We start from the raw sequence: 25801 nt of genomic DNA, 5'->3' as shown, positions 1-25801 counted from the left end.
GTTCTGGTCAAGTATTTCTTAATTGAGGTGTTCAGAGGTGCAGTTCTTGAACAGGTGGGACTTTAACCCAGGACTTCTGGTTCAGAGGTAGGAAGGAATGTTTTGGTCAATTTAACTTATGTTCATTGATAGCAATTGAATGGTATTTTTGGCTAAGTCAAGAACCAATGAGCGGAACTTCTAGATTACTGTATGATTATTCAGATGCTCACTCAATGGCAGAGTTCCAATGGTTTTGCTGTCTGCAAAAATGTGAGCCTTTATTTTTGAAATACCAAAACATTCAGCTGCCAACAATGTTAATTTTGAATAGATTGACTCATGTGATGCTGTCTCCAGACATCCCCTTGTTAATCAACCACACAGCAAAAACCAGAGGTTTCAATAATCAAATCATTTTAATTTCCTTGTTTGATGCAGCATAAATTGAGATAAATGCTGGCACAACTGAAGAGCTTGTCATGAGTATTTCATTCATGATCAACATACCAACAAGAAAAAAAAGTTCATTTTTTGAATTCAACATTGGTTAAATACTTAAATAAAAATATTTCAAGATAGAATTGTATAAGACATGCTGCAACAAAGTTGATATCATAGAATTCAGCTTGGACCGCATGTAGCGCTCTGTGACTACCCCTATTCAGGGAAGAAAAAGACGCAAAAAGACTTTCAAGCATAATAACAAAATTAAGGGATTACAAATCCAGTAAATTTCTATTCAGAACACAGCAAGAATTTGGGGCAAAAGGCCTGTCTCCATGCTGTAGGAATCTATGACTCTAAGAATTCTCATGCAACCAACCAGTTCTTTGCTCTGGGAACTGATCATTTGTTTGCCTCTTCCTGTCTTTTGATCAAATCTCTCAGAGAACTTACTCAACTGGCACTACCTCTATTCCCTAGATGTGCCAGATAAAGGAGGAGTTTACTCTGCTGAGAAAGGCCAAATATGTTGGGAGTTTCTCTCTGGAAATGAGAAACTCAGTGTGACTTAAGGGGAGGCTGAGAAAAAGAGCGAGGGGTTTGAAAAGGCAGACATGGAAAAATCAGGAGCATCAAATGTAAGAAAGTCATTATTAAATCCAACAGGCCATTTCAGAGAAATTGTTTACCGATAGATTGATTATGACGTGGAAAAAAACCTACAATGGTGAATTATATCAATGCATGTGAAGGACAAGTTACATAAGCAGATGAAGGAGAAAGGAATTGAAGTATATGTTGACATCAAAAGCACCAGCTAGGCCAAACAGCCTGTTCTTTACTGGAGTTTTTTCTGGAATCCATTAGGAGTAGCAAAGGCCAGACACATGTCTCTGTTAATATTTAATGCTTCTTCCTGAGGATGAAAGATTCAATGAGATAGATGAGCCCTTTTTCATTTGGCTGCTTATGAAGAGGAACAAACTTCATTCGTGAAATGACAACATACCAAGTGTCCAGAGGTGTGTTACAAATTTGAGGTTTTATAACATTGAAATGCTTTGGGACTGTTTTCAGTTGAGTTAAAATGACAGGGTAAAATGGGTCATAAGACTCGATTTAACAACATCCGTTAAGAAATTTGGATGAAATAACTGTTAAGGTTTGAATGGAGGCAGAGTTTCTTTTTCTGGTATGAGAATCTAAGCTACTCAAGGTTGAAGGCAATGACAGCAGCATGTGGGTTTACAGCAATTAGACACATCTCCATTGCGGCTCGGTGGGCGGCACGGTGGCATAGTGGTTAGCACTGTTGCCTCACAGCGCCAGAGACCCGGCTTCAATTCCCGCCTCAGGCGACTGACTGTGTGGAGTTTGCACATTCTCCCCGTGTCTGCGTGGATTTCCTCCGGGTGCTCCGGTTTCCTCCCACAATCCAAAAAATGTGCAAGTTAGGCAAATTGGCCATGCTAAATTGCCCGTAGTGTTAGGTGAAGGATTAAATGTAGGGGAATGGGTTGGGTGGGTTATGCTTCGGCGGGTCGGTGTGGACTTGTTGGACCGAAGGGCCTGGTTCCGAACTGTAAGTAATCTAATCTAATCCATAGTCCCAGGAAGGCACTGAGCATGTTAGATTGTAAGGTTATTCCTTAAACTATCCACTGAAAAGATATGCACATCAACAGAGGTATAAGTCAAAATAATCATTAATCAACATGTCTACTTGTTACAAGGCCTCAGTGATAGGCTTTGAGAGAGGAAAGATTGAATATAAACCAGAAAACGTATCTTTCTCGGGGCTGTGCAATAAAACTTTTAGGTAATCTGCCAGATTTTGGGAGAGACAGCAGATTAAGGTTGAAAGATTCATGTAACAGCAACACAAACAGGAGCTTACCCCTGGAAAGAACAAATTTGCTAGGATTTGAAACTTGGCTGGAGGAAGCTACCATGTTGCCAAACAGATCAAAGTAAACCCTTAGAAATAAGGAATCGCTGACTCGGTCCAAATAAATCAAATGATGACTTGCAGGTCAGTATAAAATACAGGTATACTACACTAAAGTGTCAAGTGGGCTTTTGGCTTGCATTAAAAGTGAAACAGGAAAATACTTTCATTTAAGGAGCAAGTTGCATACAAAACCAGTGTTTATCCATAATACTTCAGTCTGCCTGTTTAATGAAACCTTGTCATGTCAGGCTCGGAGTTATCAACGGAAAAATGGAATTCTAAAGTACTGGTTTCGATAGAGATTATCACAAGTAGTTATCTGATAAAATAATTTTTATACATCTTGAATTGAGATTCCAGTTCTGGTAAGCAATGATTATGTGGCTGTGATTTAGAGGGTCATAATTACCTCAAGTTAAATCTGTACCTTGATAAATTCCAAACATAAAATTTTGGCCTCAGTTTTTATACAAAGTTTAACAGAAGCTAAAACATCACGAAGTTGGCTTCATGAGAGTAGTAATCAACCTTACTTCATAAAGGAACTCAACTTTTGGGACAGTTTACTAAGTGTACATTAACAGCACACATATATACTAGGTCCAACTCTGAACAAAGTTGATCTAGCAAAATAGAAGACTGAATTTTTGCCCTGGAATCATCTTACAGTACAAGGTAGAATTGATACGCTTTTGCCCTTCTTACTTGAAAAGCCATAGCTGTTTGAAACATGAACACTTCGAACATGAACAACTATTTCCAGTCACAATATGAAAACCTGAACGGCACTAACTAAGCCAAAAATATATATAATGATTTGTTTCGCAAAACATCAATGTAATATATAATGCTTCTATAATGTATAATGATAATGCTTTTGCTCCTAAAGTAAATAACATCTTATTTATCCACTTACACAATGTATTTGCCCATTCATTTAGTTTGCCCAAATCAAACTACAACATCTCTGCACCACCTCTCCGACCTCACAGCTCACCCTCCTGCCCAGCTTTGTTTCATCTGCAAATTTTGAGATATTACATTTAATTTCATCATCTAAATCATTAAAATATATAAGGTCCCAGCACTGTTCTTTACGGTACCACAAAAGTCACTGCCTGCCATTCACAAAGAAACCCATTTATTCTTATTCTTCGATTGTTGTCTGCCTTCCAGTTTTCTATCCATTTCAATACACCACCCCCAAATCCCATGCATCCAATCCATGTTGCATACTGATCTCAGATGTGAGGCATTGTCAAAGGTTTTGTGAAATTCCAAATAAACCATATCCATGGGCTCCCCTCATCAACTCTCAGAGTTACAAATTCAAAGAACTCCAGCAGATTCGTCAAGCACGAGTTCCCTTTGGTAAATCCACGTTGACTCTGTCCAATCCTGCCACTGTTTTCCAAGTGCTCAGCTACTAAATCTTTTATAATGGACTTTTATAATAGCATTTTCCTACCATTGATATCAGGCCAACTAGTCTATAATTTAAGCTTTTCTCCCTGCCTTTTTTTCCAATAGAGGTGTTACATTAACTACCCTACACTTCGTAATAACAGTTCCAGAGCTTCAGTCTTAGTCCAAAATATATATAACAATGAAAACAAAATCAAATAGGTTTAATAGTGTTTAACATAAACATGTCTATTTGATACATACTGATAGTTAATTCCCTCTGCTGCTCTCATCTTTTGACAGTTTAAATTAAAACAAATACGGATTCTCTCTCATATCTGTAATTTCAAATACAAACCCAAATTCAGCCCCATTGTTCCCAAAGATCAATTATTACTTCGCCCACTAAGCTTCACATGTTCAATTAGTCATTAAATGAGTAAGTCACTATACCTGACAAGTTCCTTGCTCTTTTTTCTTTTTCCTCAGGTTCCTGCTCTTGTGGTGAAGCTGTGCGAGAAGATTCTGCTGCCTCCGTCAAATCAGGAACAGGACTGTTACATTTAAATGTCATTTTGTGAGGAGGTTCCACTGGACTCTCAGATCCAGAGCCAGAACCAATCATTCCTTCAGAGGAAGATGATCTTTGCCTCTTTCTCTGAAGATTGGTTTGTTCCTTTCCATCTCCACTGTCCAAAATTGGACTCTGCTGTCTTTGACTGGATACGTGTGGACTCTGGATATTTGAATTTCCTACCTCAGAGCTCTCTATGACTTGCAGGCTCTTGTCGTCTGTTGAATCAGATGACAAAGTGCTGTCTGGTTCCTTATTTTCAGGACTGACTTTCTGACAGCTCCTTTCATCTGTTCTTTCTGTATCTGACAGAGACTTTTTATTTTTTTGAGAACTGGGTGTAACTCTAGCTGGAGAAGATTGTGGGGTGCCTGAATCAGCTTTATCATCAGGTTTCTTTTCACTTGAAGAAACTTCATCAGCACTATGCATTTCTTTAGCAGATACCAAATTTCCATATATTGTATCACATGAATTTGGACACTGGGATTGCTCTTCTGAAGGGCTATGACTTCGAGATGGCATCTTGCCAGTACTATCTGGAAGACAAAGCACCCTTTTTTCATTTGAGGACTCTAAATCTTGAAATCGCTGCTCTTCTTTTCCATCTGGGCTTCCTCTCTCATGATTTGTATTTGTGTGCAGAGGTATACTCTCAGAATTATCTCCTTTTTCATGCTGGTGCAGTGATACATGTTGTTCTAAATCAGACCCTTTATCATTATTATCCTCTTCACTGGATGTTGATGATGATGATGTGGATGATGATGATGATGAAGAGGAGCTTGTGGAAGATGAAGAAGAGGATGACGATGATGACGATGAACTGGATGATCTTCGTTTTGAGCTTTTAGAAGAGTTTCTACTCCTATCTTTTTTACTATTCTCCAAATTAGGATCATGATGTTTTGATTCCTCATTACTCTTATCTACACACAAATCTTTCACAGAACTTGTGGCAGAGCAGGGAAGAGTACTCTCCCTTGTGGAATGAACACTTTCAGGCCAATTTTCTTTCCCTGGGTCAGAATTTGGTTTTGGGTGGTCTACTTTCTCCACTGTAAGGGTATTACTTTCTTCTAGACTATCTGGCTCAACTGTTCTGTTGTTTTTAAAATCAGTAATTTCATTATGAGATGACCTGGGACTTTCAGACTCTGACTTTTGCAATTCTCTCACATTTGAACAAGGTGACCCATCCATTTTTTGTTGCTGCGCAAGAGGAGTACATTCACGTTCATTAGCTCGACTTCTTGAAGAAGGACTAGGAGATTTTTGCTTTGTACTTCCAGGGCTATTACTTCTGGAACCTGCTGTAACAGAGTGCACTGGAGTTTGTTGTTTTTTACAACTTGATGATCGAGTGCTTGGTTCATGGCTGTCTGGACTTTGAGAAGTATTCCCACTTCCTTGTGTAACAATACATTCTTCTTTCCTTCTCCCCAAGTCAGATTCAACTAATTTACTATATTTCTGGGAGTCAAGTCTGACATTTGAAGAATGTGAATCAGGACTCTTTGAACTTTTAAAATCCTCTTCGGGAGGGCTACGAGATGAACTATCTGATTTGCGACTTCTGCCATCTCTACACTTCTGTTTTGATTCAATACTAGAATGGAACCGTCTTGACCTCTGAGGGCTATAGTTTCTCGTTTGGCCTCGACGGGTACTTTCTTCTAGTTGTGAAGAACTCTTGTTACTTGTTGTACGAGTGTCCTTCAATATTCTTTTGTCCCGACTCTCTGGACTTCTTCTGTAGCTATCAGATTTTTCTGATCTAGTAAATTTTGAAGATGCACTCTCCTTCCTTGATGACCGATAAGGACTTCTGGAGCTGGACCTGTATTCCCTTCTTTGATGTCTGGGAGAAGGACTACTAGATTTTCTTCTGGGCCTTCTATTCCTATCATCCCCAATTTTGCTTCTTGAATCTGGACTGTATCTTCTTCTTACCTCTTGGGGACTATGGCTTCTTGAAGGTTCTTTCCAAGAACTTTCAGGAGAACGTCGTCTTTTGTCAATTTCTGGTCGTCTTTCCTTTGACCAACCCAACTGTTTGAGATTTGAACTTCTCTCTTCTCTGATGGTTGGCTTTTCATCCCTTCTTTCACGCTCCGATACTCTCGCTCGATGGTCCCCATGTGAAAGAACTCTGTCTCTTCTCTCCAAGTGCCTTTCCTCTTTCCTTTGGCTGGAATTCCTTGGTGATCTACCTCTTTTGTCCTGAGGGCTTGAAGAAGAACTCCTGCTACTGCTATCACTACTGCTGCTACTACTACTACTGCTGCTGCTGCTTCCACTTGAACTGCTTGAACTGCTGCTGGAAGAGCTGTTGCTGCTACCACTGCTGCTACTGGATGAGCTGGAATCACTGTCACTGCTGCTGTCCCTGGAGAAAGAAAAGAGAGCGTTCCATAAAATACTAACAATATCACATGCAGAATACAAATCCTGACAAAACCAGTAAACATTTCTTTCTTCCAATCAACTTTTTGTTTTGGATGTAGTACAATAGCATTATATTCTGGTTAACTGAATCATGATCAAATGGATAATAAAGCTTGAATTACTGAATGAAGTGTCATACTCGTAGCCTCAGTACTGAACTATTTTAATGGAAATATTTAATTTGTAAATTCACTGTAATGTGAAACATTTGTGAAATTCAGCACTTTACTACACAAAAACAGGTTTTCATCCTGATCTATCTTTATAGCTTTTGTCTTTGAGATTACTTGGATATTCATAATTTAACCAAAATTGAACATAAGTGTGTGTTGAGGTACAGACTGACAAATGAATAGGTGCCCCATCCAAGTTTATTTTTCTACAATTTTCAAAGAAAGCAAACAGTATTCATTACATCAGTGAGAACATCATTATAACTCAACTTACGATAACATACTGACCTAATCCAGTGCCCTCCAAATTTGAACTGAACAGTAGAAACACATTGCGACTCGGTCGATAAGAACAGCAAAAGCAAATTCAAAGTATGTAATGTCTTTTATACTCTGTGTATAAAAAAAACTTTACAAGAAAAATATATTTGTTTGCATGCTACACACAATTGGACAGATTCCAGCCTCAAATTCAGGCATTGTCCTATAAATGAACCACTCAACATAACATAGCATACTCTAGTGGGCTGAAATAACTTGTGGGATCATAACATACCATTTAATACCCATAACCCTACACTAGAGTGATTATGAGCTTCCTTTTGAACCATAAAATGCAAAACTTGGCTTGTATTTGGACGTATGACACTGGACTGAACACTGCTATTACACAATGACAGCACATATGAACCGTGAAAAATAGTTAAAGCAAATATTTGTGTCAGAATACTTTTTCTAGAGAATCGTTTCTTATATCAGCAATAAAACAATGATTTTGATAAACAAGATTGTGCAACTTTGCTCAATGGCAGCATTCTTGCCTTCTTCAAGTCTGAGCTCTTATGTGGGCAAACCCCATCTAAACTTTAGCATGTAATCTAGACTGACAAAGTCAGTGCAGTACTGCAGGAACACTGCATTGTCACAGACATCATGCTGCTGATAAAAGGATAAACTGAGGTACTGTCCACATATTCAGATGGATACAAAATATCCCATGGCACCACTGAAAATGTACAACGGATTCTCGTGTCCTGCCCTGACAAAAATCAGTTTAATCGGACAATAACAAAGCAGATTAAGTTAAAGCTTTGTCTATTCCTGATTGCAGCACTTTGCATTGTGCATCTGCCTTCAAGAAAATCAAGGAACTAACTGGACAAGTAATTTGTTTGCAGGAAAGCACTGCAGTCTTCAATATATTGAGAACTATCACAGCACTACATAACGATATATGTCCCAGTCTAAAAATGTACATATAATAACCTTGGGTTTTTTTTAAACTCAGAACGAAACTTAAATGATAACATGAACTGAACCCATTCCTTTAATTTCTCCCAATTCAACCGCTACATGGCTTGGAAATCAAGTATACAGACTGGGGAATGGCGAGGGGAGGGAATCACTTTCTTCCAATGTTGGATTCCTTGTTGGAACCAATACAACTGCTCACATGAAATGTCAATATTGAACAGAATCAACCTGGCCACAAATTTACATAGACCTAAACAATTAAAATTATTTGTACATAAAGGAGGATCACTGACATACTTTACTGATTACAACAGCACAGTGATACCAATATTTGTAGATGCAAACAATGCCATTGTGAACTTGCTTTTATGTCCAAAGTGGTAACATAGCACCACCATCAGGTTCCAAGGAGACATGGAAACAGAAATAGAACAAGACGGATCCACAAGTGAATTTTACACTTTCAGCACTGGAGACTGGTGGAACAAGTAAATGTGTGGAGAATGGAGGGAGTGATAACAGAACGTAGAGAAGTACAGCACAGAACAGGTCTTTCGGTCTTCGATGTCACGCCGGGATTAATCAGAATGTAAAATAAGTAATCTAATTGACGCCCATCCCTCAATTCACTGCTGTCCATGAACATATCCAGCAGACAGTTAAATGCCCCTAATGACTCTGCTTCCACCACCACTGCTGACAACGCATTCAATGCATTCACTACTCTCTGCGTAAATAACCTACCTCTGATGCTCCTCTATACCTTAGAGGTATGACCCTTCATCCCATTCATTCCTGTCCTGGGGAGAAGTCTCTGGCTATTGACTCTATCCATGTCTCTCATTATCTTAGATACCTCCATCCGGTCACCTCTCTTTCTCCATCTCTCCAGAGAGAAAAGTCCAAGCTCAGTCAACCTCTTTTCAGAAGACAGGCCCTCCAGTCCGGGCAGCATCCATGTAAACCTTCTTTGCACCCTCTCCAAAGCCTCTGTATCTTTCCTATAGTAAGGCAACCAGAACTGGACACAATACCCCAAGTGTGGTCTCACCACGAACCTGTAGAGCTGTAGCAAAACTTCACAGCTCTTAAACTCGATCCCCCTGTTAATGAAAGTCAAAACACCGTATGCTTTCTTAACAATCCCACCCACTTGGGTGGCAACTTGAGAGGATCTATGCACTTGACCACCAAGGTCCCTCTGTTCCTCCACACTGCCAAGAATTCTGTCTTTAATCCTATATTCAGCATTCAAGTTCGACCTTCCAAAATGCATCACTTCGTATTTATCCAGGTTGAACTCCATCTGCCCTTTCTCAGCTCAGCTCTGCATCCTGTCTATGTCACACTGCAGCATGCAAGAGCCCTCAATACTATCAATGGCACCCTCCAATCTTTGTGTCATTTGCAAATTTACTAACCCACCCTGCAATCTCCTCATCCAAGTCATTTATAAAAACTACAAAGAGCAAAGGCCTAAAAACAGAGCCTTGCAGGACACCACTCAACATTGACCTCCAGGCAGAATACTTTGCATCTACAACCACTCTTTGCCTTCTGTCAGCCAACCAATTCTGAATCCAGATAGGCAAATCTCCCTGTATTCCATACCTCCTCACTTTATGAGTGAGCCTACCATGGGGAACCTTATTAAATGCCTTGCTGAAGTCCACATACACCACATCTACTGCTCAACCTTAGTCGACCTGTCTTGTCACGTCCTCGAAGAACTCAATAAGATTAGTTAGCACAACCTGCACCTCACAAAGCCACGCTTTAATCACGCTATGCTTTTCCAAATAGTCAATCCTACCCCCTCAGAATTCTTTGCAAAACCTTGCTGACCACAGATTTAAGACTGTGGACAACTTGAAGGAATGTCTTGAGGAACATGGCACCAACAGAGAAGGGACTGCATCTGAAGGAAGAGTGAAAATGAGTCAAAAAGCTGTTATTGGGGCTCCTTAGTTGGGTGAGTAAATGATACCGATGTTAAAGAAATGCCCAACTCCTGCAAGCTCAGGGCTCTTGTGGCACAGTAGTGGCTGTCTTATCGCTGGGCCAGAACGCCTCGGTTCAACTCCCACACACTCCACTGGTGTATCATAACATTTCTGAACAAGTTGATTAAAAATATCCCTACCCTGCATGCTATGTTGCCTCCCTGATGTCAGGATAAAAGATATCACAGCTAAGGTTCAGGCACTTTTGCATGGGCAAAGAACGGAGGCAAAGGTTCTGACACACATCAGTGCTGATGACATATATTAGTAACGTATGGTTCGATTTCAGGAACTCAGGAACTTAAAAAGCCAGTATGTCAAAAAGGTAATCGTCTCTGGATTACTCAAATATTCAAAGTAGAAGTGCAAAGTATGACCACATCAAATCATAATTCAAGGCATGATTTGAGGTGTGAGCATGAAAGAATACATTGGGTGAGGGGTGGTGCAAGTTTTTGAGCATTGTGATCTTTCCTGGGGCAACAGGGACGCTTTCATCTCCACAGGGCTGGAACCCATGTCACCATTGGGAGCTACATTAATGCAGCTGGAGAGGGTTGAATTGCCTTGGAGGTGGGCATGAACCTTGTGAAGCAGAAAACAGAAATAAAGTATATAAAGAAGCAACAACATTGAATAGTTGTAAACAAGGCACAATCATATTAGACAGAAGGAGACCAATAAAGACAACGAAGAACACAAAGCAAGGTGAAGAATGTATCTAAGAGAGCGCACAAAGTCTGATTAATAACATTGATAAGTTACAGTCATAAATAGCCTTGTGAGAATATGGTGCTGTAGCAATAGGGGATATGAGGGTTAAAAATGGTGAGGGTTAGGCACTTGGTATTCATGGATACAAGTGCCCAGAGAGGTTGAGGAAGGATGTCAGTATCAAATGAGTACTGCCAACACACCTCCCTTTTCTTTTCCTTACTTATCTTTTCTCGAAAGGGTTAAGGATGCCAGTCTACAGACTACAGGTTAACGTCAGTGATGGTACCAGGGTTGAGGGTCAACAAGCACTTACAGTCATTGAGTCATAGAGATGTATAGCACATTTCTATGACTCAATGACCCCTCAGTCCAACTCATCCATGCTTAACAGATGTCCTAACCTAATTTAGTCCCATTTGCCAGCATGTGGCCTATATTTCTCAGAACCCTTCCTATTCATATATCCATCCAGATAGCTTTTAAATGTTGGAATTGTACCAGCCTCCACCACTTCCTTTGGCAACTCATTCCATACATGCACTACCCTGTCTGTGAAAAAGTTGCCCCTTCGTTCCCTTTTAAATCTTTCCAATATGGATTTGAAACAAATTGACATATTAAAAAGGTAAGTTAACAAAATTGAGACTTGTGAAATCATATTTATTGGTTAGGAAAGCAACCTTACTGACAGAAAACAGCAACCATGGCAGACATTTTGGAGCTCCACAAGATGCAGTGTCAGGATTACGGTTTTGCAGTGATCTAAGTTGTGGAATTTATATACAAGTAAGTATATATTTCAAAATATGAATTTTTAAACTTTTGGCCAAGAAAAGTTCTCCTTTCTTCCTAAAAATCCATGGAAGACCACCTCATAATAAGAGGTCCTATTAAGGGATCCAATCTCTCCAATAATTACATAAGCTCGGATCATAACACTTACATGTTTGACTTGTAAAGCAGATCACAAGAAAGGAAACTTGGAGGTGTAGCATATGCTAAGAAGGATACCCATCAATTGCAAAAGGTTGTAGTTTGGTTGGAAGAATGAGCAGATACAGGACAAATGAAATTTAATACAGTTAAGTGTCTGTGATGCATTTTGAAAGAAGATACAATGGAAGTAATGTTAACACAATTCTAGAGAGTCTGTTAGTACAAAAAAAGTTTCCAGGTGCAAACCTCCTTTAAGATGGCACGACATTCTAAGAAAGTGCAAGCAAAGTAGTCTCACCACGGATTTGTTGAGTAGAGGCATTAAATCCAAAAGCAGGATGCTATGCTGAACTGTTAGAAAGGGCTGCTTGGGCCACAACTTTTGAATAATGCACCTAGCTCTGGTCACTGCACTTTCTGAAGTGTATTCACCAGAATAGTTCGAGCAATAACAGAATTTAGTTACAAAAGGTTATTCTACATGGAGATTTTTTTTGGAGCAAAAAAGATTTTTGAAGATTAGCAAGTGCTTTCCACGATTATAGCAAGTTCTTTTAAGGTCAAAGAAAAGTTGTTCAATTAGCTGATAGAAAAAGTCAAGTAGACACACTGGTAAGAATGTTTTTTTTAAAATGCAGCTGGTGGCAATGACGTGCAACTTGCTACCTATCATAAGGTTAGTGGAAGCCGTAATTATTAATGATTTCAAAAGAAATTTGGATGGTCACCTGAGGAAAAATGGAGGAATTCAAGAATACAATCGAGGAATGGGACTTACTGAATTGCTGCACAGAGCGCTGATAATGTACACTATGTTGAAAAACACCTTCACTAAAATGCCTCTAAGAAAAATTATTTTAATACAGCTAAAAGGTAAAACTAGTTATCTGCACCGGCTTTCTGTTGAGGGTGCAATTGTAGTCAAGAACCTAATAAAAGCCAATTGCATATGTCCTTACATCCAAACAGCAAATCATAGTCGAGAAGTGAGCACCTGCAATACATAAACTTGATCTGATAATATTTGTATAAGGTGATTACAGAACAACCACTGTCAGGGATAATACCTAATTGTGCCACTTCTGCATTTTACCACAATATCTTGCCAATCTTGAAAAGACAATACCTTGTTAAGATGATGTTTCAAACCAAATTATTGTCGATAATAATGCATGTGTCATATTAAATTAAATAAAAATGCACAGTCATTCTAACTCCAGTTTCTGTTCAAGGATTTGAATATTTAACTAATAAAGACATGAAAATGCAATGATGTTCCGTTCTCTGTACTCATGTGGCACTTTTTCAATTCTTTTTTTTCCAATTCACGATCTTTCAGTTTCTGAATGAAGGACCGAAACACACAAATTTGAGATGGGGATTTCCAAATCAAGTGCATCATTCAGTGAGGACACAACACATTGTATCATAAAACATTATGAGCAACTTTACTGTCTTAAAACGTCCCCAAGCACTTCTAATCTGATGCAGCTCTTTAAGCACTGCCTCATTTCTCCACGTTCGAACAGAGACCAACAACCTTGAAATCAATTAATAATCTATTTTTGCGCAAGTTGGCAAACAGATAAATATTGTCACCACACCATGTAAATTGTTATTCTTCAAAGAGTGCTGCAGGATCTTTTATATCAAGTAGAGGAGTTGGCTTGATGTTCCATCCAAAAGACTACACACTGGACAGTGCAACATCTCTACAGTACTGCAGAACTGTGGAAACCTAAGTTACGTGCTCAAATCTTGGGTTGGAGTTTCAGCCCATGAGCTTATGCCTCAGGACTGCTTTCAAGTGAAGTACAGTCAACATACAAATGGAAAATCATTTCTTACAAATTATGTCTCCATGTATGTCATCTTTCAGCCAACTATAAAGGCCCTAACCAGAGTGAATTTAATTTGATTTCCAACAGATGGAATTTAAGATTGCAAAACTGATTGCAGTACAAACGTTTTTATTCTAGGTGACTCTTCATCAGAGCTGAAGTGAAGTGAAGTGTGGAGGGGACAGCATTCATATTATAATTTTGGGGGTGGGGGGTGGGGGTCGGGGTAGTGGTGTAGGGTGCTGATGCAGAAAAGATGCCCAACATTCAGGTTAAGTGATCAACTAAACTCGAAACATTAGGTTGCTCTCTCTCCACGGATGCTGTCTGACCCGCTGTGATCTCCAGCATGTGGTTTTCAGTAAAGTTTCCCACATCTGCAGTAATTTGTTCTTAAATTCTGTGTGCTTTCAGAGCACTAAGTACGAGTCTTGGGTCAGTGCAAGCAGACTCAAATCCATGACTTGACTCCTGAGACAAGTCCCAGTCATGCCATTTGAACACAACTTAAACAGACAATTTCACATAGTCCTGCAAACTGCATTGGTAAAGATGTGTTCTTTTACATCACATGTTAAATAAACTCAAGTAGAATACTGGCTAATTTATTATGGAACTGCCCCAATTAGCCATTTAGCCGAGAAAACCCAATGGTGAAATTATCAGTTGTTCCTGTAAAATGAACAGGAAATCCACTAAAGGATAAAAACCAAAAGAATTACGGATGCTGGAAATCAGAAACAAAAACAGAAATTGCTGGAAAAGCTCAGCAGGTCTGGCAGCATCTGTGGAGAGAAATCAGAATTAAGCTATTAGGTCCAGTGACCCTTCCTCAGAACTAAAATGGTAATTGTTGATTAACCAAACTCATGGATGCTCATCAGATGATCACTCACCCAATTTGGATAAGGGTTAGGGCACACCAGAGTGACAAAATCTTAGGCAAGCCAAAAGTGATGGCTGCACCATGGTCTCAACCACCATGAAAAGGTATGCACCAAAATGATAGCTCTGATGTGTAAGAAACTAGACTGTTTTACCATGTCTTAGCAATTCTCTTTAATGTTTAAGGATAATGGTGAAAAAGAAAGCAAAGAATGTTAAGGTGTAATGGTGAAAAGGGAAGCAAAGATTGTGTCACTATCATGGTGTGTACCAAAATGGATGGTACCAAGATGCTTCTGTCCAAGTACTACCCAGCACTATCAGGTTAACAAAGCACTTTGGAGAGGTCAATCAGGAAAGTGGATAAAATGAATCAATGGAAGAAAAGATAGATTATCTCCCCAACATGCAGATAGGATAACTCAGCAGGTCTGGCAGCCTTGATAAAAAGAGAAACACAGTAAACTTTTAGAGTGCAAAAGACTCTTCAGAACAGTTCTCAATAAATGCTGCCACACCCGTGTTTCTCGAGCATTTTCTACTTTTATTTCAGATTTTTAGTATTTGTATTATTTTGCTTTTACTTGATGGTTATCGCCCTGATAGCACTGAAGAATTCGAGAATGTTTGCCTGTTCACCTCCCTGCTTTCCTAAACAAGGCCTCAGAGATGCACTAGGCTTTTGCACTGCAGTATGAAAAGGCAGAAAATACATTTAACTGCATTCACAACATGGTGGATTGCCGAAAGACAGCATGCTAAGCAGAAAAAGCCAACAGCTTTTCCAGAGCTAATCCCAAACATTATTCAGAATCTTTTACTGTACAAAGGCAATTAATTTTAAGATGCCAACAAGTTGAAAAATAAAGACACTTGCACATATTTACTGTGTGATTATGCTTTTATTTGGTTTTATTTTGATATAGGTTGCACTTGCAGGCTAGTCAGATCATGCAAGAGCTTTTTCAGCTATCCCAAATCTCTGCTCAAAATCAATTTGAAAACTGACCCCTCCAATTTGGCTGATCACGATTTTGCTGTATCTCAAAGCCAACTGGAACACTGGCATACAAATTCACTTCTGTACAGACTGTTTATTACAAATGAAAAATACACTTCAAATGTACATCACAAAAGAAGCCATTTTGGAGCTTCTGAAGGTGAAAATACTATCAAAAGTATATCTATTTTGATGTACCTCAGTTACCAATTAAGCGAAAGAAAGTTGTGACATTGTCAAAATTCAGTAGAATTCCAACCTACAATAAGATATCAAGTAACAATTCACAAGGGAACTCAATCATCATTCAGACGTTAGAATTGCTTCCATGCAAAATGGTTTGACACTGCAAAACTGCACGTCAGAGAGTAGGCAAGGCACAAAATTGAAAAGTTGAGGAATAGTTGAGGTAATCAACACCCATCTCAACATCTGTATACCTTTGCAAATTACCTTATGCAAAACGCCTAGCAAAATTTTCCCCTTCAACGACCATGCCTGAACAATGTTGTTTAACAACATAGCAGACTTGGAGTATATACTTGCAATTCAGTTGCTTTGCAAAACAAAGCTAAACAATGACAAGCATGGTGTTGCTGGTAGCAGCTGAGGAGCAGGAGAATTGACGTTTTGGGCATAAGCCTGATGACGATTCCTGATGAAGGGCTTATGCCCAAAACGTCAATTCTCCTGCTCCTCAGTTGCTACCTGTCCTGCTGTACTTTTCAATCAATACACTCTCGACTCTGACCTTCAGCATCTGCAGTCCTCACTCTCTCTTCCATATATCAGTAAGGAGCAAGACTGTTTAGAAGAAAAGCAAAAAGTAGTTAACTCTGATGGAAAAGATCAAGGTGGAAGCAGTTTGCTGACAATGAAGAAATCATCACTACCAATTTGGAAAAAATCTTCTAAAAATGTAACTAAAATAAATTATAATTTTGACAGCATGGAGTCAAGTGCAATTTCTAAAATCAACATTTATACATTATCAACATCATGTACATTATCTTGCCATAATGATCATACAATGATTCACTAATTTTCTATTTTGGTAAGAGTAACTGAATTTTCAGTTTTGGGCGGCACGGTGGCACAGTGGTTAGCACTGTTGCCTCACAGCGCCAGAGACCTGGGTTCAATTCAGGTACCCGGGTTCAATTCCACCCTCGGGCACCTGTCTGTGTGGAGTTTGCACATTCTCCCCGTGTTTGCGTGGGTTTCCTCCGGGTGCTCCCGTTTCCTCCCACAATTCAAAGATGTGCAGGTTAGGTGAATTGGCCATGCTAAACTGCCGGTAGTGTTAGGTACAGGGGTAAATGTAGGGGAATGGGTCTGGGTGGGTTGCACTTCGGCGGGTCGGTGTGGACTTGTTGGGCGAAGGGCCTGTTTCCACACTGTAAAGTAATCTAATCTAAAGTTACCCAAAAACACAAGTTAGAAATTAAATGAGAGTTCGTTAAGATTTAAGATATTTCAGGAGGGCCTAAACAAGGCATGTAAACTGCAACAGATTGCTAATTTTTAAAACATAGAACATAACAGCGCAGTACAGGCCCTTCGGCCCTCAATGTTGCACCAAGCTGTGAACCCAATCTGTAGCCCATCTAATCTACGCTATTCCATTCTCGTCTACATGCCTAACCAATGATCATTTAAATGCCCTTAAAGTTGGCCAGTCTGCTACTGTTGCAGACCACAGGAAATGACATGCCAGAGAAAGTGGTAAATTTAAAATATATTTGGAAAGGCACATGAACAGCAAAGGTCCAGAGAGACAAGGACAGACAAGTTAGACCAATCTAGCCCGGGAAACCTAGTCGGCATGGTAACTTACTTGTCATTGTTCACTTTTACAATTTAACATACAGGAGTAAAACATTCCCCTTTACCTATTTAATTCCAGCCAAAATAGAGATTTAACAAAACAATCCGTTTTCGCAAATTCTCAAACTTGAATATTTGACCCAATTTTGAAGCACGCAGATTCCTTCTAATAAGGCATACATGAAAGGAAGCAAAACCAAAAGGAGTCAAATAATGCAATCTGCCCTGTAAAATGTACAACAAAAGCATCTGGTTGTTCTCACCCTGCATTAGCAACAACATCATGATCGATCTCAAAGGGTGAGGAGAAATGAACAACATCTGAAACAATTCATAAGTTGCCTCAAAAATCAATATTGCTTTATTCCAAAAAAATCATGTACATCTATGGTCACTTGGTGTCTTTGAAAGTGGAGCATCAGCAGGATAACATCTTTGAAGTGGAATTCGGAACTGCCTCAGAAAGCACTGTCCAATGAGGTATTGAAAGAAACCTTGAATAAAGTTTCAAGGAGAAACAATATGTAGATAAGGTACTTTTAGAAAAGGATAAAGGTTTAGAGAATGCTTGAATATTACCAATTTATCATAGGAGCAAAGGAGATCCTTGCTGGCTTTTTTAGCACAGTGGTAGTATCCCTACCTGGAAGCCAGGAGACTCAGGCCCAGGTCCCACCTGTTCCAGAGCTGTGTAAAACATCTCTGAATAGCTGATAAGAACATCGCCTTGTTTTTAAGAAAAAGAGAATCTGTAACTAATAAATAAGTACAGAAGGCTTACAATTCTTTTGAAATTAAAAAAAAATCTGGAAAATGGAACAGGAAATTACTTTTTCTGAAAAAGGTATTGAGGGGTCAGTTTAGAATTGTCAAGGAGCACAAGTTAAATTAGGAAATACTTTCTTCAGTAGAAACTTGTTAATACATAAGACTAGTACATTCTGTATGTACACGCTACTATTTTAAAGTGATCAACAGATCAATCATTTGAAGGAATGTGAAAACATAGCTCTGAGAACAGTCTGTATTGACCCAATTCAAAAACAGTGCAGACACCGTCAACTAAATGGCCTCTTTTTGACCTACACATTTTTAAGATGCTCTTTTCCTAATCTTCTGCTCCAGAGTTCACAGATTAGTCGAATGCTTCTCAGCCCACTTAGTTCATTCCAAAAGGTATAATAAAATAGACATTTGTAGTACAGATTGAAATTGGCAGATATGATAGGGGCATCACAGAGACATGATTGCAAGGTGATCAAGGCCGCAAACTAAATACCCACTAACATGGGTCCTATCGAAAGGATTGGCAGATTGACGGGTGGTTGCCTTGTTAGAAAGAAATTACATCAAATCAAGAGCAAGATAGCATAAAATCTGTGTGGGTACAGGTGAGGAACCACACAGGAATAAAAAGACCATTATAAGAGTTATTTCCAGGCTTCCTTGCAGTAGTCAGCATGTGGAAAAGAAAATAAATCAGGAGACAGTAAAGTCATGCATTAAAATTCACTATGGCAGTAATCATGGGAACTGAATATGCAGTTGGACAGAGAAAATCAGAATGGCAGTGGATCCCAAAGAAAATGAGTTTGTGCAATGTTGATGAGGTTTTTTTTTGGTGGAGCTTGTGCTGGAGCCCATTGAGGAACAGGCAATTCTGGATTTGGTGATGTGTAACAAGACAGAGTTGATTTGGGAGCTTCAGGTGAAAGAGATGGTATAGCAACAAACTGCCTTTGAAACTGTTGATCTGGGTTCAATTTCTGTCAGGAAATAACTCAACGAGGGAATTAGGAGGGCAAAAAGGAACCATGAAATGCCTTTGGCAATCAGAACTGAAGAAAAAGCCAAGGCATTTTATACATATGTAAGGAGCAAAGGTAGCTAGGGGAAGGGTAGGTCCACTCAGGGACAAAGGAAGGAATTTATACGTCAACCCAGAAGCAGGTGAGGTCTTCAACTTTGCATTGGTATTCATAAGAGAGAAGGACACGGTGGATGGAGAGACTCAGGAGGGGAATTTGGTTATATTGGAGCACGTCAAGATAAAAACTGAGGTGGTGTTGCATGTTTTATAGATGTATTAAGGTAAACAAGTTCTAGGACCTGATGGGATCTATCCAAGAACGCAGAGCGAGACAGGTGAGGAAGTTGCTGGGTCGTTGTACAAAATCTTTGTATCCTGTTTAGTTACACGAGAGGTCCTATAGGACTGAAGAATAGTCAACAGTGTTCCTTTGTTAAAGAAGGGCAACATGGAGAACCTGGCAAATTACAGGCTTGCAAGCCTACGTCAGTGATAAAGAAACTTTTGGAAAAGATTCTTAGGGATGGAGTTTACTCACATTTGGGAAACTATGGACATTTTAGCGATAGGAAGCATGACTTTTTGCAGGGAAGGTCATGCTTCACAAACTTTCATTGTCACTTTCTCAAAAAAATGGCAAAGATGATCAATGAGGCCAGAGCAATGGACGTTGTCTACATGAACTTTAACAAGGCCTTTGACATGGTCACTCATGACAAACTGATACAAAATCTAAAGTCACAAGGGATCCACAGTCAGCTGCTAAAATGGATACAGAATTGGGCGAGCCGTAGAAGACAGTAGTGGTGGAAAGCTGTTTTTCTGACTGGAGATCTATGATCAGTGGTGTTCCGCAGGCATCAGTGCTGGGACTGATGACTGCCGGTTGTTTGAAATATTTATGAATGATTTGGAGGAGAATGTAGGTGGCTTGATTAGGAAGTCTGCTGCCAACAGAAAGATTAGGGTAAACTATAGATAGTGAGCATGACTGCTAGAGGATACAGCAGGATAAAGATAGGCTGGAGACTTGGGCAGAGAAATGGCAGATGGTGTTTAATGTGGACAAATCCAAGTTGATGCATTTTGGAAGATCTAATGCAAGAAGGAAGTAAAGAAAATGGTAGAAACTTTAGTCACATCAACAACAGAGTAATCTAGGTGTAAGGTCCACAGATTCCTGAAAGTCACACTCCAAGTGGATAAGATGATTAAGAAGGTACATAGCATGCTTGCCTTCATCGGTCAGAGCACAGAGTATAAAAGTTAGCAGTCATGTTTCAGTTGTATAGAACTTTCGAACACATTTGGAATACTACGTACAGTTCTGGTTGCCACACTATCAAATGGTGGAGGCATTGGGGAGAAATAGTTTACTCAGATGCTACCTGGTTTGGAAGGGATTAGTTAAGAGGAGAGATTGGACAAAGTTGATTTGATTTCACTCGAACATTCCAGAATGTGAGGCAACCTGATAGAGGTTTACAAAAATTATGGACAGGTATGGATAGAATGGATTGGAGTCTTTCTTCACAGGGTAGAAATGTCAATTACGAGGGAACATACGTTGAAGGCAAAAGGGGCTAAGTTTAAAGGACACGAGAGACAGTTATTTTTTTTTACACATGGGGTGGTCAGTGCCTGGAATGTGCTGCCAGACGTAGTGACGGAAGCAGATACAAGAGCAATGTTTATGAGGCATTGTGACAAGATTTTTGACAAAGCAGTTACCAGTGGGATATGGACTGGGTAGAGGCAAATGGTTTTTAGTTTAGAAAGACGTTGCATTGGTGCAGTCTTGATGGGCTGAAGGGTCTGTTCCTTGTTCTCCTTTTTCTTTGAACTCCAAAGGTTTGAAAAGGACAAGTTTGAATCAGATGCAAAAGTATTACACTCGAGTAAAGGTAACTACAAACACATGGGAAGAGCTGGCCAGGGTTGATTGGAAGGGGAGCCGAGAAGGGAAGATGGAGCAGCAATCACAGATGCTTCTGGGACAATTGAGGCGGCACAACAGAAATTCATCCTAAGGAAGAAGACACACACTATTGGAAGGACAAGGCAACCATGGTTGACAAAAAAAAAGTCAAGGAGAGCATAAAAGAAAAAGAAAAAGCATATCAAGCAGTAAAGATTACTGGAAAGAGAGGGGATTTCAAAGTCTTTGAAAACCAGTGGGGAGCAACTGAAAAAGCAAGAGGTGGGGAGATGATGAAATAGGAAGGTAGGCTGGCAAGTAATACGAAGAAAATTGCTGGACTTTTTTTGTTATATGAAAGGTCAGAGAGAGGCAAGAGTGCGCAACAGATGAATGGAAAACGAGGCTTGGGAAGTGGTAATGAGGAACAAATAAATGGCGAAGGAACTGAATTGGTACTTTCCATCAGCCTACATGGTAGAAGACACCAGTAGTATACCAGAACTTCAAAAGAATCAGCTGGTAGAGATGAATGTAGTAGCCATCACTAAGTTGGTGTGCTGGGGAAGCTGAAAGGTGTAAAATAGATACATCACTCTGACTCGATTCTGAAGGAAATATTGAGGAAATTGTGAAGGCATCTTTCAGAAATCACTAGAGTTAGGAACAGTCTCAGAAGACTGGAAAATGCCTAATGGAGAGAGGCAGATGCGAAATAGAGTCATTATTAAGGATAAGATTGCAAAGTATTTGCAAGTGCATGGTAAAACAGGGCTGAGTCAGCATGACTTCGTCAAGGGGAGGTCACAACTGACAAATCTGTAACTGACAAATTTGTTAGAATTCTTTGAATAACAACTAAGTCAGACAAAGGAGAGCCAATGGATATCAGTGTGATTTCCAGAAAGCCTTCAACAAGGTGCCACACAGGAGGCTGCGAAATAAGATTAGACCTCGGCAGGTACTGGCATGGATAGAGGCTGACTGGTAGAAGATAGAGACTGGGGATACAGGAGTCTTTTTCAGGATGGCAGCTGGTGACTATCGGAATTCCGCAGGAATCACTCTTAGGACAACAAGTATTTATCAGATACAAAAGGAACTGACAGCATTGTTGCTAAGTTTGCAGATGACACAAAAATAGGTGGAGGCACAGGTAGTGTTGAGAAAGTAGGGAGGCCACAGAACGACTTGAACAGGCTCACCAAGTGTGGAATGCAATAGCAGATGGAATACAACGTGGCCAAGTGTGAGGTTATGCTTGGAAGGAGAACAGAGGCGTAGACTATTTTCGAAATGCAGAAAGGCTTCAGAAATCTGAAGCAACAACAACTTCCTCGTTCAGGATCCTCTTAAGGTTAACATACAGGTTCAGTTGGTGGTTAGGATGGCAAATGCAACATCGGCATTAATTTCGGGGCGGCTATAATACTAGAGTAGGGATATGTTGCTGAGGCTGTCCAAGAGTCCGGTCACACCGCATTTGGAATATTGCGATTGGTTTCGGGCCTGTATGTAAGGAAGGATGTGCTAGCTTTGGAGGGGTTTGGAGCAGGTTCACAAGAATGATCCTGGGAATGAAGGACTTGGTCATATCAGGAAACAAAAACCATAAGAATGGCAGATGCTGGAAACCTGAAACAAAAACAGAAACAGACCATTCTGAAGAAGGGTCACTGGACCTGAAACATCAACTCTGCTTTCTCTCCACAGATGCTGCCAGACTTGCTGGGATTTTCCAGCAACTTCTACTTTTGTTGGTCACATAACAAGTGGTTGAGGGTTCTGTGTCGGTACTCAATACAGTTTAGAGGGATAAGGAGGATCACATTGAAACTTGGAGAATATTGAGGGGCCTGGACAGAGTTGACATGGAGATGTTTCCACTCGCAAGAGATGCTAGGACCCAAGGACACAGTCTCAGAGTGAAGGGACAACCCTTCGGAACTGAAGTGAGGAAGAATTTCTTCAGCCAGGTGTGATATTAAAAAGTTAACTTGCTCTGCTGACCTGCAGGAAATTGGATGTCCCGAGGCTAGGGTGGGATGCCTTGACTAACAGGTAAATTGTAAGAAATTATCTTATCATCTCCTATTATCCAGAGCCATTGACATAACCATTTCTTTGCCAATCAGAGCGATTTACATTTTCATCCCCGATTCAGAAATCAATGAAAATATAATTGGAATTCTGACTACTCCCTGTAGTTAAAAAAAATACAATTCACAACAGATCTGGCCATTAAGGGATGATTTGCATTTCACTTGTTTGTGGAGGTGAGGTGGTCACTGCAATGTATCTTGAGTACATGTGACTGCGAGGGAGTGATTGGGGGTTGCCTTGTGAGCATTACTGACTGTGATGTAAAGATTTTATATAGAGGAAGGACTGTTCCTTTGCTCAAACAGCTTCCCTGGACATGCCTTGTAAGCATGGTGAAGTGTTCAAGGTTTCTCCAAAGCTTGCAGTGTACAGTGCTTAATAAATTTTGCTTGTTCACAAAAGTTGGTGTGTTGCAGTTGCATCAAGTGCGTCAGGATCTCAGGGGTTAAAAAAGAACTTAACACAGAGGGTCGTGAATCTGGAACTCATTGCTACAGAAAGCTGTGGAGGTCAAGTCATTAAGTGTAATTAAGATATAGATAGTTCCTTGATTAGTACAGGGTTCAGGCATTACAGGGAGAAGGCAGGAGAATGAGGTTGAGAAATATAATCAGCCAGGATCAAATGGCAGAGCAGACTGGATGGGCTGAATGACCTACGTCTGCTTCCATATCTTACGGTCTATCGATAAACAGATGGTTTTTGTCCCTAATATTCAACTAATTTTCTTCGGGTTTGCCAATAACATTTTCACTATCCAAGTTAAAAGTTACTTAAAATATTCACACTGAAAGCACAAAAAGAAGCAGACTGAGGTTTAGAAGGCATGAGAATGTAGAACATGAAATGTTACAACTCCAAGGAGGTTATCAAATTATTTACTGTTTCATAATGCTTCACTCAATTGGGGGTCCAAAGGATTGCCCAAACCTTCTGAAATCACTCTAACCACTGGCATCTAAGCTTTACACCTCCACTTAAAATGCTCAGCATAAAATCAAATGAGGCTTTGATAAATTACAAGATACCATCTCAAAAGAGAACAATTTTGCAAGTTAATGTAGAAATGACATATACGTTTTGTGCTCATCTGTCACGAAGGTGAAGTTAATTCTGAATGCTGTGATTTTGTTGCAAAAGAAACCTCATGCCCAGACAGACTTAATTTTGATATTCCAGTGCAAAACCGATGTACCTATTTGGAAATATGTTCATATCCAATCAACAGGTACATCTTGTATTTCATTTCCATAGGCAACTGAGAGAGGCCTCAAAACATGCATAGAACAGCATGGTAAACACTGACTGATTCTTTTGAAAAAATAAATCACAATACTATTCAGCCAAGCAATCTGACATTCAGCCTTGTCTACAACCTATATTACTAAGTAAAGTGTTTTCATTGTTAGGTAAGCAAGGTAGATTGAAGAAGCAAAAGATTCAATCAAGAACCAAATTTATTTAAATTTAAACATTCACCTAATAATTTAAACAAGCTTTTATTTGATTAGCATGCCCATCCAATCTTCAATTATCCAAATTTAATATCATAAATGAGACTAACAAACGCCATTGACAACAAAATTGCCTGAAAAGGTGAAAATTGCATATTAAAATTTTTTTGAAGAGGTAGTAAACAGGATAAAGGGGAATCTGATGTAATAATTTGGATTTTCAAAAGACACTCATTAAAGGTACAGCAAAAAAGGCAAGAGCCCATGGTGTTGTGGATAGTATATTAGCATGGATACAGAATTGGCTAACAGTAGAAGAGTGTTGGGATGCAACAGTAGTTTCAGGTCTCATGGAGTGCACAGATATCAATGCTGGAGGCACATTTATTTCCACATATATTAATGACTTGAATGAGAAAAGTGAATGTACCAAAGCCAAGTTTAAAGATGGCACAAAAATAGGTGGGACAGCAAGTGGTGAGGATGGCACAAACAGTCTGCAGAAGCAGATTAACCTGAGTAAGCAAAAACTTGACAATAGAATATAATGTGGGAAAATGTACAGTTAAGTACTTTGGCATGAAGAAGAACTGAATATTACCTTATGTGGAACAAATTACAGAAAGTTACAGTGCAGAGGGATTTAAGAGTTCTTGTGTCTGAATCACAAGAAAATATCATCCAAGTTCAACAGATAGCAGGGAAGGCAAATGAAATGTTGGCCTTTATTTCTCAGAGGATAGAATATAAAAGTAGGGAGGTGTTCACTTGGTTGATTCCAGGTAGGGATGGATTTTCATTTGATCAGAGGTTGAGCTTATACTTGTGGGAGTTTACAAGAATGAGAGTAGACCTTATTAAAACATAATATTCTGAGGGGACTTGACAGGGTCAATGCTGAGAGGTTGTTTCCCTTTGTAGGAGTGTTGAGGATCAGATGGCATAACCTAGGACCAACAGGTCACCCATTTAAGACAGATAAGAAGGATTTTTTTTAAAATTCACCCCCACCCCCCACCCAGAGGGCTGTCAGTCTGTGGAATTGTTTTTTTAATTTCAAAAATATACTTTATTCAT

General features: G+C 39.6%; 1 protein-coding gene across 1 annotated transcript in view; it reads right to left on the bottom strand.

The window, feature by feature from the left end:
- Nucleotides 1-25801, bottom strand: part of cwc22 (CWC22 spliceosome associated protein homolog) — a 113292-nt gene that overhangs the window by 77685 nt on the left and 9806 nt on the right. Inside the window, exon 2 of the mRNA XM_043693495.1 lies at nucleotides 4235-6744. Within this exon, the coding sequence (XP_043549430.1) occupies nucleotides 4235-6744 (2510 nt within the window). The remainder of the gene's footprint in view (nucleotides 1-4234; nucleotides 6745-25801) is intronic.

The sequence above is a fragment of the Chiloscyllium plagiosum genome, chromosome 7, assembly GCF_004010195.1.
Source record: "Chiloscyllium plagiosum isolate BGI_BamShark_2017 chromosome 7, ASM401019v2, whole genome shotgun sequence".
Taxonomy (NCBI): Eukaryota; Metazoa; Chordata; class Chondrichthyes; order Orectolobiformes; family Hemiscylliidae; genus Chiloscyllium; species Chiloscyllium plagiosum.
The sequence above is the reverse complement of the archived record's forward strand: the minus strand, read 5'-3'. Positions and strand labels throughout refer to the sequence as shown.